This window comes from Tupaia chinensis, unplaced genomic scaffold, assembly GCF_000334495.1.
Source record: "Tupaia chinensis unplaced genomic scaffold, TupChi_1.0 Scaffold144326_1, whole genome shotgun sequence".
Classification (NCBI taxonomy): domain Eukaryota; kingdom Metazoa; phylum Chordata; class Mammalia; order Scandentia; family Tupaiidae; genus Tupaia; species Tupaia belangeri.
The window spans coordinates 932,098-942,876 of NW_006204184.1; the positions used below are offsets into that span (position 1 = coordinate 932,098).

Genomic DNA, 10,779 nt, shown 5'->3' on the forward strand with positions numbered 1-10,779 from the left:
TGCTCGCGAGAGGATCGAGGCTGTCGAGAAACTGCGCTTGAGGAGAGGTCCTGGAGCTCCTGTGAGGAGTGGTCCTGAGGTGAAGCCAGTGTGTCAGGGTGAAGGGAGGCCTGTGGGGGAACCAGGGTGGAGTGGGGTGGGCCCAGGGCTGAGCCCCGAAGTAATGTCCCTTCCGCTGCCATCGCCTGAGGTGTGGGGTGGGACCAGCCCCTGAGGCTGGAGGGGTTGAGGCGGTCTGGAGGGCGTCTGGGCCTGGGGGGAGGTTGCACGCGGCTGCGGTATGTACATATATGTGTGTGTGTGTGTGTGTGGCGGGGGGCGAAGTAGGGGACTGTGCTCCCTGTCGGCTGCCCATCAGGACCACACACTTGGGTCACCTGAGGTCTCCCTGGGTGCACAGGGACGTGGCCAGACCGCCCCTGACGGTCCGGGGCTCACGTACATTGGTTCCTCACCCTTCAGAGTGGCCGGAGAGTCGACCACCACAGCCGGTCTTCCCGACTGGCACGGGGTCCCTTTGGAGTGCAGTGCAGGTGGGGAGGTTGTGGGGGCGGGCCCTGGGGAGCGAGGGGCAGGGCCCAGCCTGGTTCTGGCGGTGGGGGCAGAGGCCGGGATGTGCTAGAGAGGTCTGCAGTTAGCCCTGGTTTCGGGAGGGGACGGGGCCGAATGGGGTGCTGGCCTTCCCTACGTGTCCCCTCCTGCCCCACAGCAGACGCCACCCTTCTTGACCGCGAGACTCGTGGCCAGGGCTTGCCTCTCACCCATCCCATTTCTTTGGCGTGTCTCTGTACCAGACACTGCAGGACAGTCCAGTCCTCCCTAAGGTCCCAGGATACCCACAGCCATGGCCCCCGGGAGAAGAAAGCGTGGCCGGAGAGCTTCCCAAGCACCGGCGAAGGCTCAGGTTGTGGCTGCCAGTGAAGTTGAGCACCAGGGTAAAACCAGTCCCAGGGGGCCCCCATGTGGGGTCCCACTCAGGAACAGGGGTCTCTGTGCTCTGTGCAGAGGACCAGCAGGGACCATAAAGGTCCCAGGGTGGTGGGGAGGGGTCCTGGCTTGCACTCCAGGAGGGACCCTTGGGAGCTAAACCCTGCTTTCTGAAGCCTGGGCATGGGCTTTAGCCACTCCTCATAACCATGTGCCACCCCACCCATTGCAGAGGATCCCCAGCTCTCCTCAAGTGCCAGCCCTTCCTTGCACAGTGGCGGACAGCTGTCCCCAGCCCGTGGTGAGTTTCACCCCAAAAGGCTGGCCAGGCCGCCTCCTGAGATGGTCAGCACCTAGCCTGATTTCCTCTCCCCTGCCTGTCAGCGCCTGGGGCAGGCCTGTTTCACACTCTGCACGCCAAGAGGAGCGAGCTGCCAGGGACACTATTTCTGCTGGAATGATGGCCATGGTAGCCTACTTCACCCAACAGTGCTTTTCCTTTCTCTGTTCCAAACAGCTGACTCTCCAGGGAATGACAGACATGGAGAAAGCAGTCCTTTCACAGGAACTCCTGAGATCGATCCGGGGTAATTGCCTTTACAGCAATTTTTACCTACCCACAAAGGACTTGGGAGAAGTCACCTATGGCCCTCATACAAGTGTCGCATGGGGAACTTTGGCCTAAGATGTCTCTTCCAATGCTAATGTGATATTTCACATTTCCTCAATGAAAAAGTTTATGTTATTTTTTTTCACAGGAATGAATTCCAGAAAATATTGGAAACATTTCAAGGTACGTGTTAGGAGCTACTTTTAGTGGAAGAAGAGTGTTCTAAACGGTAAGGCGTTCTTAGCGGGAAATGTTCACTAGTGCACCATGGGGCCGTCATCTAATGCCTCGTCTGCGTGGGGGTGACTGGTTAGAGTGATTCGGCATCACACTTTTGAACTGGTGAGTGCAGAGCATGGCACTGACCAAGTGAGGTGAGAGCGGTGCTTTCGTATTACGCATGGGAGTTAGAAGAAAGTTGGAGGAAATATCCTCCATTCCACGTCGTGTCACATCATAAGTGGTAAATCCTTTTTACATCAATGTTATATTTCCCGTGTAAGTTCTCGTCTGTGACTTTCCCAGTTTTCTTTGAGGCAAAGCGGTGCCAATCGGAGCCTGCAAGATAGCTCTTGATTGTTGCGTTGCCATTGGAGAGCGGTGTAGTGTCGAGCTAGCGCAACTTTTATGGCATGTAGAGATGAGCGATAGATCCACAGAATTACCAGTTTCATGTCAACACCTCAGATGTCTGTTGGGCTAACTTCGTTAAGGACAGGCTCTTTTGTTGTTTTGTTTTTGTTTTTTTTCTTTTTTGTACAAGTTTTTGCTGTAGGGCACATATGCTCCCCAGAGAGAGAGAAGCAAAGTGAGAAATCACTGCAATCCCTTCTCCTCCAATTTCCTCTCAGGATTTTGGGCACAAGTGCACATGCACCTGGTGTGATTTTCCAGCCACCGGGTCCAGGACTAGATCAGTGCGGCTGGCCATGTGGGATCCAGCACCTTAACCTCCACGTCACCTGCTGGCCCAAGGGACAATCTCTCTCTCTCTCTCTCTCTCTCTCTCTCTCTCTCTCTCCTGTCTTCCAGGAAGTGACAGTTTATTGAGGATATGGGGATGACAAATATTTATAACTATAATATACACCATAACAGATTTAAGGTTTCTGTGACAGAGGTAGATAGAAAAGGTTAAAAAATGTTCAGGCAATGAGAGGGCACCTAAGCGGTATGCGTTTGGGGATTAGGGGTACAGTTGAGATTAGATAAATGGGATAACTGCTGAGCCTAATGAAGGCTGCTATTTAAATGCAGAGATGGCAGGAGTGCAGTGATGGAAATGGCCAATAATCTTGTGTCAGGGAAGGCAGGTCAGACTGGGAGAAAGTGACCGGTAAAGCTAGGGTGGGAAAAGGTTATAGGTTTATAGATGTTTCTTATTTATGTCTTTCTTTTCTCTTGATTTTACTCTTTTTTTTTTTTTTCCTCTTTTTTTTTTTTTTTTTTTTTTGGTTTGCTGAATCTTTTCTGTTTCTGGTACTTACAGAGAAAAGTCTGTCTTTCTAACATTCATTTAGTTTCATTGTAAGGTCGTCATTTTTTTTTTTAAATTACATTTAATCACATATATCTTTACAGTGTATTACATTTATTTTTTCAGCACGATTACTGTGCGTGTCAGTCAAGACAAAGACATTACTATCCACATCATCATCATCAAATAGCACATAGCTTTTCATCATTTTTTCAAGTTATTATTATTATTATTTATTCTCATTATTTTTTTAAACATTCAATCACTATATATCATTTTGCTTGTAAAGAGAATTTACCCAACATGAAATACTTCTCAGACCAGTCCAGTTGAGAATACTATACATGTTATCATCAACAGGTAATAAACCATTTCTGTGTCCCACTAATGTCATGCCTGTCTACGTGTTCTCTGGTTATCCTTCTCTATACTGTTCCCTTCTCACCTTGCCCCCCCACCCCCCACTCCACACTGTCTTCAGCATCCATAACTATTTTCACTGCTTTTACGCCCGCTAGTGTTTCAAACTCTAACTATAAAGTACAGGTAGTCGGTATATATTAAGTGGATACATACAGCATCTTTCTTTTTATAGCCTGTCTTGCTTTACTCAGCAATAAATCTTCTACATTCGACCACTTTCTACCAGGTGCCAGGGTCTCGTTGTCTTTTATGGCCGAATAGTATTCCGTAGAGTATATGTGCCACACTTTTTCCATCCATTCATCTGTTTGTGGACGTTTGTGTTGGTTCCATGTCTTAGCGATCGTGAATAATGCTGCAACAAACATTGATTTGCAAGCGTGTTTCCGACTGAGCACTCTCCTGTCCTTTGGGTAGATACCCAGAAGTAGTTCTATTTGTAGATCTTTGAGGAACCTCAACACTGTTTCCCACAGTGGCTGAACCGGTTTACATTACCACCAACAATGTAGGGGAGTTCCCAAGGGACAAACTCTTTAACAAAGCGTCACGCTCAACTTTGACTTCTCCACATGGGCACTTCCCGAGAGCATGTGTGTTTTCAAAGCTGTCATCTTCCGTTCGCTGGTGGAAATGTGCTTGGTTTACGAGCAGTCTCATAAGTCAGTTTTCAAAGATGGTTAACTGGATTTACAAAATATTTGCACGGTAGTGCGGCCCCTTCATAGCTTCCAGGAGATAGATCTTGATTGTAGATCCATAATACAGACTCTCTTGCTTTGCAAGCATTATTTGTGTTTTTTTTTTTTTTTTTTTTTTTAAAAAAGTGTTATGAGATGCAACACTCTGTGGTGAAAACCACACACTAAACCCACCACCAAAGTGTCTAGAAAGTGTTCTTGTCAATTTATTTAATTCCTGAAACTATCCACGGCCTTTTCTCTTTAGTCAAATTTAGTTCGAAGCATCACAAGCATCACTGCGTTTAAAATATTATTTCTTAATGTCCCATGCGATCGGAATCACTCAGACACTTTAAAAACAGCACTCTTTCTGTGCTTTGTGTGAAGATCTCTAATCTTTTTGTTTGTAAGATTTTTTTTGTTTTTTTTTTTTTTTTTTTTTTTTTAAAAAAGTGTTATGAGATGCAACACTCTGTGGTGAAAACCACACACTAAACCCACCACCAAAGTGTCTAGAAAGTGTTCTTGTCAATTTATTTAATTCCTGAAACTATCCACGGCCTTTTCTCTTTAGTCAAATTTAGTTCGAAGCATCACAAGCATCACTGCGTTTAAAATATTATTTCTTAATGTCCCATGCGATCGGAATCACTCAGACACTTTAAAAACAGCACTCTTTCTGTGCTTTGTGTGAAGATCTCTAACGAAAATCCACCTAATGTGTCCCTCCAACTGAGGAATGTTTTAGCTATGTTTTAAAGACTAGCCATTATAGCTGTTTTCTCAGGAAGAAATTAAAGGCGCCCTTTCCGTTCATTTTGGAAAACAGACAGTTGTGTTTCTTTGCTCTTTTTTGCGGCCCACGTTTAATAAAAAACAGCAACAACAACAACAACAACAACAACAACAAAAAGTGCAGGTAGAAAACCTCCCATTGAGGTGCTTAGTCACTGTAAGTTTACACTGAGGAAAAGAAAACCAAAAACCTTGCCTTTTGAAGTTCCACCCCTTTGCTAATGCTGTGTGTATGTCCAATCCTGCTGCACCCTCATGGCCCGAATTGACTTGAGTGTACGAGAGCAAATTAATTTTCAACAGTAAATTTTAACGAGTGTGTGTTTTCGATACAGTGGACCTTGAAAAGGTTCTTCAAGGAAAGAGAAGGAGTTTCATAATGAACACCAATGCTTCTGTCAAGAGCATTCAGGAGAAATTTGAGCATGTTTGGAAAATCCAGCAAACGCAAAGGTACAGTCGTTGGCATTTGTACTCAGACCCTGTGTGCCATTTCGTAGTATTCATGGGTCCAGGCTCCTTCAGAGAACACGATGGTCTTCTATTTGCTTGAAGCTGGATAGAAAAATATAATCGGGTTCGTTCTTCTCTAATGAAATAGTTGACCTCACACCTCAAGGCCATTGAGATGCATTTCCTAACCGTCAGTAAAGATGGCTTTTTCTCGCCCTTTTGAATTACACTTGAGTTTACTTAACGTAAACAAGTTTGTATTCATTCCACGGGTGGGCTTTACTGAATCCAGGGTAAATGTGTTAAGCCGTTAGTCTTGTCGTAGGAGCTATGTACAGCTGTATAGAAAGAGGCCAGTTCTCTCTTATCCCTCCGTCGTAAACTTAAATACGTGGGGTTCGCCGGTCTTTTGTATGCAAGTTTTAGCGGGTCACAGTTGCGAACCCTGTCCTAGTCCTGTTTGGAAATATAATGATAGGTGCACACAATATCCTCCTCGGATCTGTGTGTGATACCACAACCTGGGTGTTATTCAGAAATAGAGAACAGACAAAGGCCTCTCGTTGTAGATAAAATGCATCTCTCTGGAGAATCGATGCTGCAACAAATACCCCTTAGTTTTCAAGCGCTAAGGCATGAGAGATGACTTCTCTCGTAGCCACCGAAGGAGCAGTTAGTGGTTGTGGAACGAGAGTAGATCATCTCTCCTGTGTTCCTATTTCACATCAGAAGGTTCCTGGGGCTGTGATCCCCTCCGCTCTCTGTAGTGTTGATCATAAGAAATCAGTTCTGACTTGAATGTGCTGTTTTGCTTTTGGTTTATGGTTTTGAAGTGTCATGATGCTCATTCTTCTGTTTGCCAGGGAGAAGCTTTATCGTGCATACTCCCGGCAGCTTCTGACTTTGCATCAGGAGTGGGAACTGGAAACACAGAAAGTCAAGGAACAAGAAGCAAAACTAGTTGTGGGTGTTAGGCTGAGCCATGTCGTTGACCCAGTTGGGTCAGCGTCTCCAGTCGCGGTAGTCGACACGTGAAAACAGGAGGGCAGGTGGAGCCGGTGGGCCAGATGCACAGAAGCGGTGGCCGGGGGAGACTTGACATCCTCTTTGGATGGCTTCCCTTTCTTTGGTGACATGGTCGGGGCCTCAGGCAGGAGCAAGGGTGGGGCGGGCAGGGGGTTGGGGGAGCTGTCCCCTCTCAGGGTAGGGGGGTAGGCCTGGAATTGGTGGTGGAGAATGGTGGGCCGCTGAATGGGGCACAGGGGGACGTAGGGTGAGCAGCACCACGGTGGCCGTCAAGGTAGAGTGAGGTGGTCAGTAGAGTGGGGGCAGAGCAGCCGCAGAGCTGGCATTTCCAGGTTGGGGTTCTAAGCACTTGGACAGGGAGGAGGGGCAGGGGCATATTGCAAGGATGGAGGAGTGATGGCAGCCCTGGACCGTGAGCTGGGACCGTGGACGGCGAGGACACGGGTGGGGATGTGGGACAGTGAGAGTGCTCCTCCACGGGATGTCAGGCCCGGGAGACCACCAAGCTGGGCCACGGAAGCCAGTGACACACACGGGCAGGGATGTGGCAGGTGGGCGGGCATCAAGAAAAAATGGGACACCCGGGAGGAGAGCGGGCAGGAGGTGGACTCTGGAAGCCCACTGTTGGAGGCCCCCTCATCCCTTCCGTAGCTGGCTGGGAAATTAAGGGCCGAGTATTTACCTGTGCACCCCAAGTGCTTACCCGAGTATTTATCTGTGTGCCCCAGGTGCTTACCTGAGCAAGGGCACATACTCAGGGAGCTGTACTGAGCGTTCTGTGAGCTCCTGTTAATAAGCTTAGTTAAGATGGGTCAGACGGTGTCTGCCGTGTTCCCACCTCTGACTTGGCCATTAGCGATGGTATGCGGGATGTTGCCGTTCTGAGGAATGAGACTGTCTAGGCTGTGGCTGTGTGAGTGGCTCATGTCTGGGATACACCATGATCCTAGGTGGAGGAACACAAAGACTAGCATCATCTGCTGGATCCCTCAGTGGCTTTTGAAGCCCACAAAACCTAGGTTGTCCACGTTGAGCATTGTGAAGAGAGAACATTTCCTATCCGACCGATGGGAGAGGTTTAGATGCCTTTTGTGTGTTATCGGTGAACATGCATTACGAACACTTGCTCATCGTGTTTGTTACATCAGCAAAAATTTTAAATGTGTGTTTCCAGACTACCTTGGTATTTAATATAAAATTATTTTTGGATAAATTTAAAATTCCACCCAACTCGTTAGTACAGCTTTTTCCTTTTTTATTTGCAGAGCATATTTGAACAGCTACAAGAGGCTTTTCAACAGTCTAGAATGGTCCATAGCCACGGAATAAATGCATTCAAAGCGTTATTTGAGGAATTCTTGAAGGTCTGTCGTATTTGGTATCCCAGGATATGCTTATGGAAACATTATGTGTATATGGCTGTTGATAATACTGTGCTCCTTTCTGAACTTACATTAGAAACATTTTGAGGACAACCTTCAAATTTCCTAAGCACTTTCCATTTTTATTTCATTGGCTCAGTTGTAATCTACGACTAAACGTATTTTGACTTTCGGATTCGTTAGTGGTTGTGAATGATATTCCAGACAGGAAGCTTTGTCCGCGGGTACATTGGTTCTCAAGTAGCCCATACAATATTTTTTTCATTTGGAAAAGATAATGTCCATCATTTGAACTCAGCTGCTGCTCTTTTTGTCATGCAACTGCGCACATTTCTAATAGAAGGTGATGCAAAGTGCTGCTTTGAGACGGAACTAGGTTTGTTGTTTCAGAGAGCCGAGGACCTGGAGGCGAGTCATGGAAATCATTCTCCTGGGGAGCTAAGTATGTTCAGAAAAGAAATGGCCATGTTGCAAGCCGAACTTATGAAGCAAATTGTAAGTGGGATTTTTTTTGTCTGTTTGTTGTTTTAGTTTTTGCTATTGGGTGGGTCTGCTTTCCAGGGATGGGGAGGGAGGGAGGGGAAAAGTGAGAGATCACCCCCCAGGGGCGATGGCCATGTCACAGTCCCTTCTCCTCCATTCCTCTCTCAGGGTTTTGAGCATGCATGCACATGCACCCAGCGTGATTTTCAAGTCACTGGGTCTGCGGACTCAAACCATGCAGTCGGTCACGTGGGATCCAGCCGCCTTAACCCCCGTGCCACCTACTGACCCAGTAATGTGTATTTAAGGTTGAAAGCAAAGAGTTGCTCTAAGCAGCATTTTATTTGCTGTGTTTCATATAGTATTTACCCAACAGTAAACGCATGCTCAATACCTTCTTTTGTGGAACAGGAGCATCAAACAGCGGTCAGTGCTAAGCTTTCTCTCCACTCCCTGCTGTTCAAGTGATCCGTGGAAGAAAGAATCTCCTGCAAAGTGATGAGATACACTCATCGAACTGTTAGTAGCTACAAGAAGCTAATGTGGTTTATCAAAATTAGTGCAAGTTTTTTGTGTGCTCGTTTGTTAAGGGCAAAGTCCCCTCTCTGTTAAACCCTAAGAAAGAGGTAGAAAGAGTTATGTGAGCAGCAGCCATTCTGGAGGTTCCCGCCCCCTGGGAGCGGTGGGGGGCTTCTTTCCCTGTCACTGTTGTGGAACTTTCAGCAATAAAGAGGATTTAACCTTAGCTTTGGCCTCAGCGTGTCTGTGTCAGTCCCAAAAGGTAAAAAGCGTGCCCGTGGAAGGCTACGTTGTCCTCCCTCGAGGAAAACGTGAGAAGACAGAACCTGTTCATGTACATGCTTTTGTGTAGATCCATCTAGTCACAGAACCTAGTGTGAAGAAAATACAATTTCACAGGACATATATTCTGTGAATTACTTAAAAGCATGGGTAGTCTGTGCAGCGTTATAAAGTAACCTGCTGCAAGTTAATTGCCCTCTGCTACCTATCCATTGTTTCGACCTTCCCTGTCCTTGTCACTTCCAGCCTCCCTTTTGCTGCACAAGATCAGGATGGCTTCGTATCCCTCGTTATATTATGAAAATTCCTGCTTAATAAAGTGCTGTGTGCCCTTTTGTTCTAAATTTGTTCAGACCCCTTATCTGTTCATTTGAAGACTGAGATTGTGGGGAATGTGGAGATGGAAAATAGTTAAAATACTATTATCAACTTGTTTTTTTTTTTTTCTTTTCCCCTTTCAGGTTTTTTCCATATGGTGCATGCACTTGCTGGAGACAGAGAGAGGGAATGTGAGAAATCACACACACACCCACACACACACACACACACCCCGCCACCCCCAGGGGAGATGGCCATGCTGCAATCCCTTCTCCTCCATGCTCCTCTCGGGAGTTTGGGCATGCACACACACATACCTGGTGTGATTTTCAAGATGCGGGGTCTTGGACTAGAATGGTGGTCAGCCATGTGGGAATCCAGCGTCTTAACCACGACGCCACCTGCTGGCACCTGCTATTGGGTCGTCGGAAAAGTCAAGATGCATTTTTGCATTGAAAGACAGAAAAAAATACATCATGACTTTGCTGATGACCCAATAGCTACTATTTTAATAAACAGAATTGTTAAAGACTTAAAAGAAGGGGTAGCATTTATGGATGCTATGACAAATTAATAAACAATTTAAGATTCTGATTTTGGCTTTTCTTCACTTACTATGGATAATGAAGTATAACGGATAGTGAAAATGATTACAATTACAATTTTACACTTATAATTTGAAGAGTATAGCAGTGCTTCAAAGCTAAACATGCCTGAAACACGGTCTGCCAGTAATCAAGATAAACGTGCAGCCCCAGTAGAAGTGGAGAAATCAGCCAGTCAGGACTGCGTTCCCAAGAAACAGTAATGGAAAGAAAACAAGAGTGTGATCTTCTGGCCTGTTTCCCATGCCATAACGTACAAAAATTTATTATTATTTTTTTTCAGAGTCAACGAAGGCTATGAAAAGAAATGGGCTTTGAGTTACATGACACTTGACCATTAGTGCATTGGTCTCTCCGTGTAAGAAATACACAATAAGCATAAGACCCAACACCATCACGGTGTCCATGACATGCGACTATGCTCTGCTGCTGTGGCGCCGTGTCCTAGGTCTTACAGGATTTCGTAGGAGGCAGCTGCAAGTGAATCACGTAAAGCCGTGAACTCTCTTCTGTAGTTAATGAACTGAGGCAGGAGAAGACCTTTTCTGTTTTTCGCATGAGGCAACCGCTTCTTTAAAAGCAGTGTTAAGTGTAACACCTTTGTTCTTTATGTAAAAGAGAAACTGGGCCAGCAGGTGGTGTGGTAGTTAAGGCAACCGGATCCCACATGGCTGACTGCACAGTTTGAGTCTGGACTAGGTGGCTTGAGAAACATGCTGGGCGTGTGTGCATGCATGCCCCAGATATCTTAAAAGGAGAATGGAGGAGAAGGGATTGCAGTGAGGTCATCCCCCTC

The 10,779-nt window shown here is 46.3% G+C and overlaps 1 protein-coding gene across 2 annotated transcripts; it reads left to right on the top strand.

Annotated features, from left to right (window-relative positions):
* On the top strand, positions 1-8,977 carry LOC102470984 (synaptonemal complex protein 3-like). Of its 2 annotated transcripts, XM_006166694.1 has the most exons (11): positions 7-79; positions 463-533; positions 795-935; positions 1,160-1,228; positions 1,445-1,514; positions 1,686-1,720; positions 5,251-5,368; positions 6,232-6,331; positions 7,660-7,758; positions 8,167-8,271; positions 8,671-8,977. In XM_006166694.1, the coding sequence occupies exons 3-11, from the start codon at positions 845-847 to the stop codon at positions 8,725-8,727; spliced, it is 744 nt and encodes a 247-aa protein (XP_006166756.1). In that variant the 5' UTR covers positions 7-79; positions 463-533; positions 795-844; the 3' UTR covers positions 8,728-8,977. The 2 variants fall into 2 exon arrangements, with proteins under 2 accessions (XP_006166755.1, XP_006166756.1); XM_006166693.1 differs by lacking the exon at positions 463-533 and having other exon boundaries at positions 1-79.
* The last annotated feature ends 1,802 nt before the right edge of the window (positions 8,978-10,779 follow it).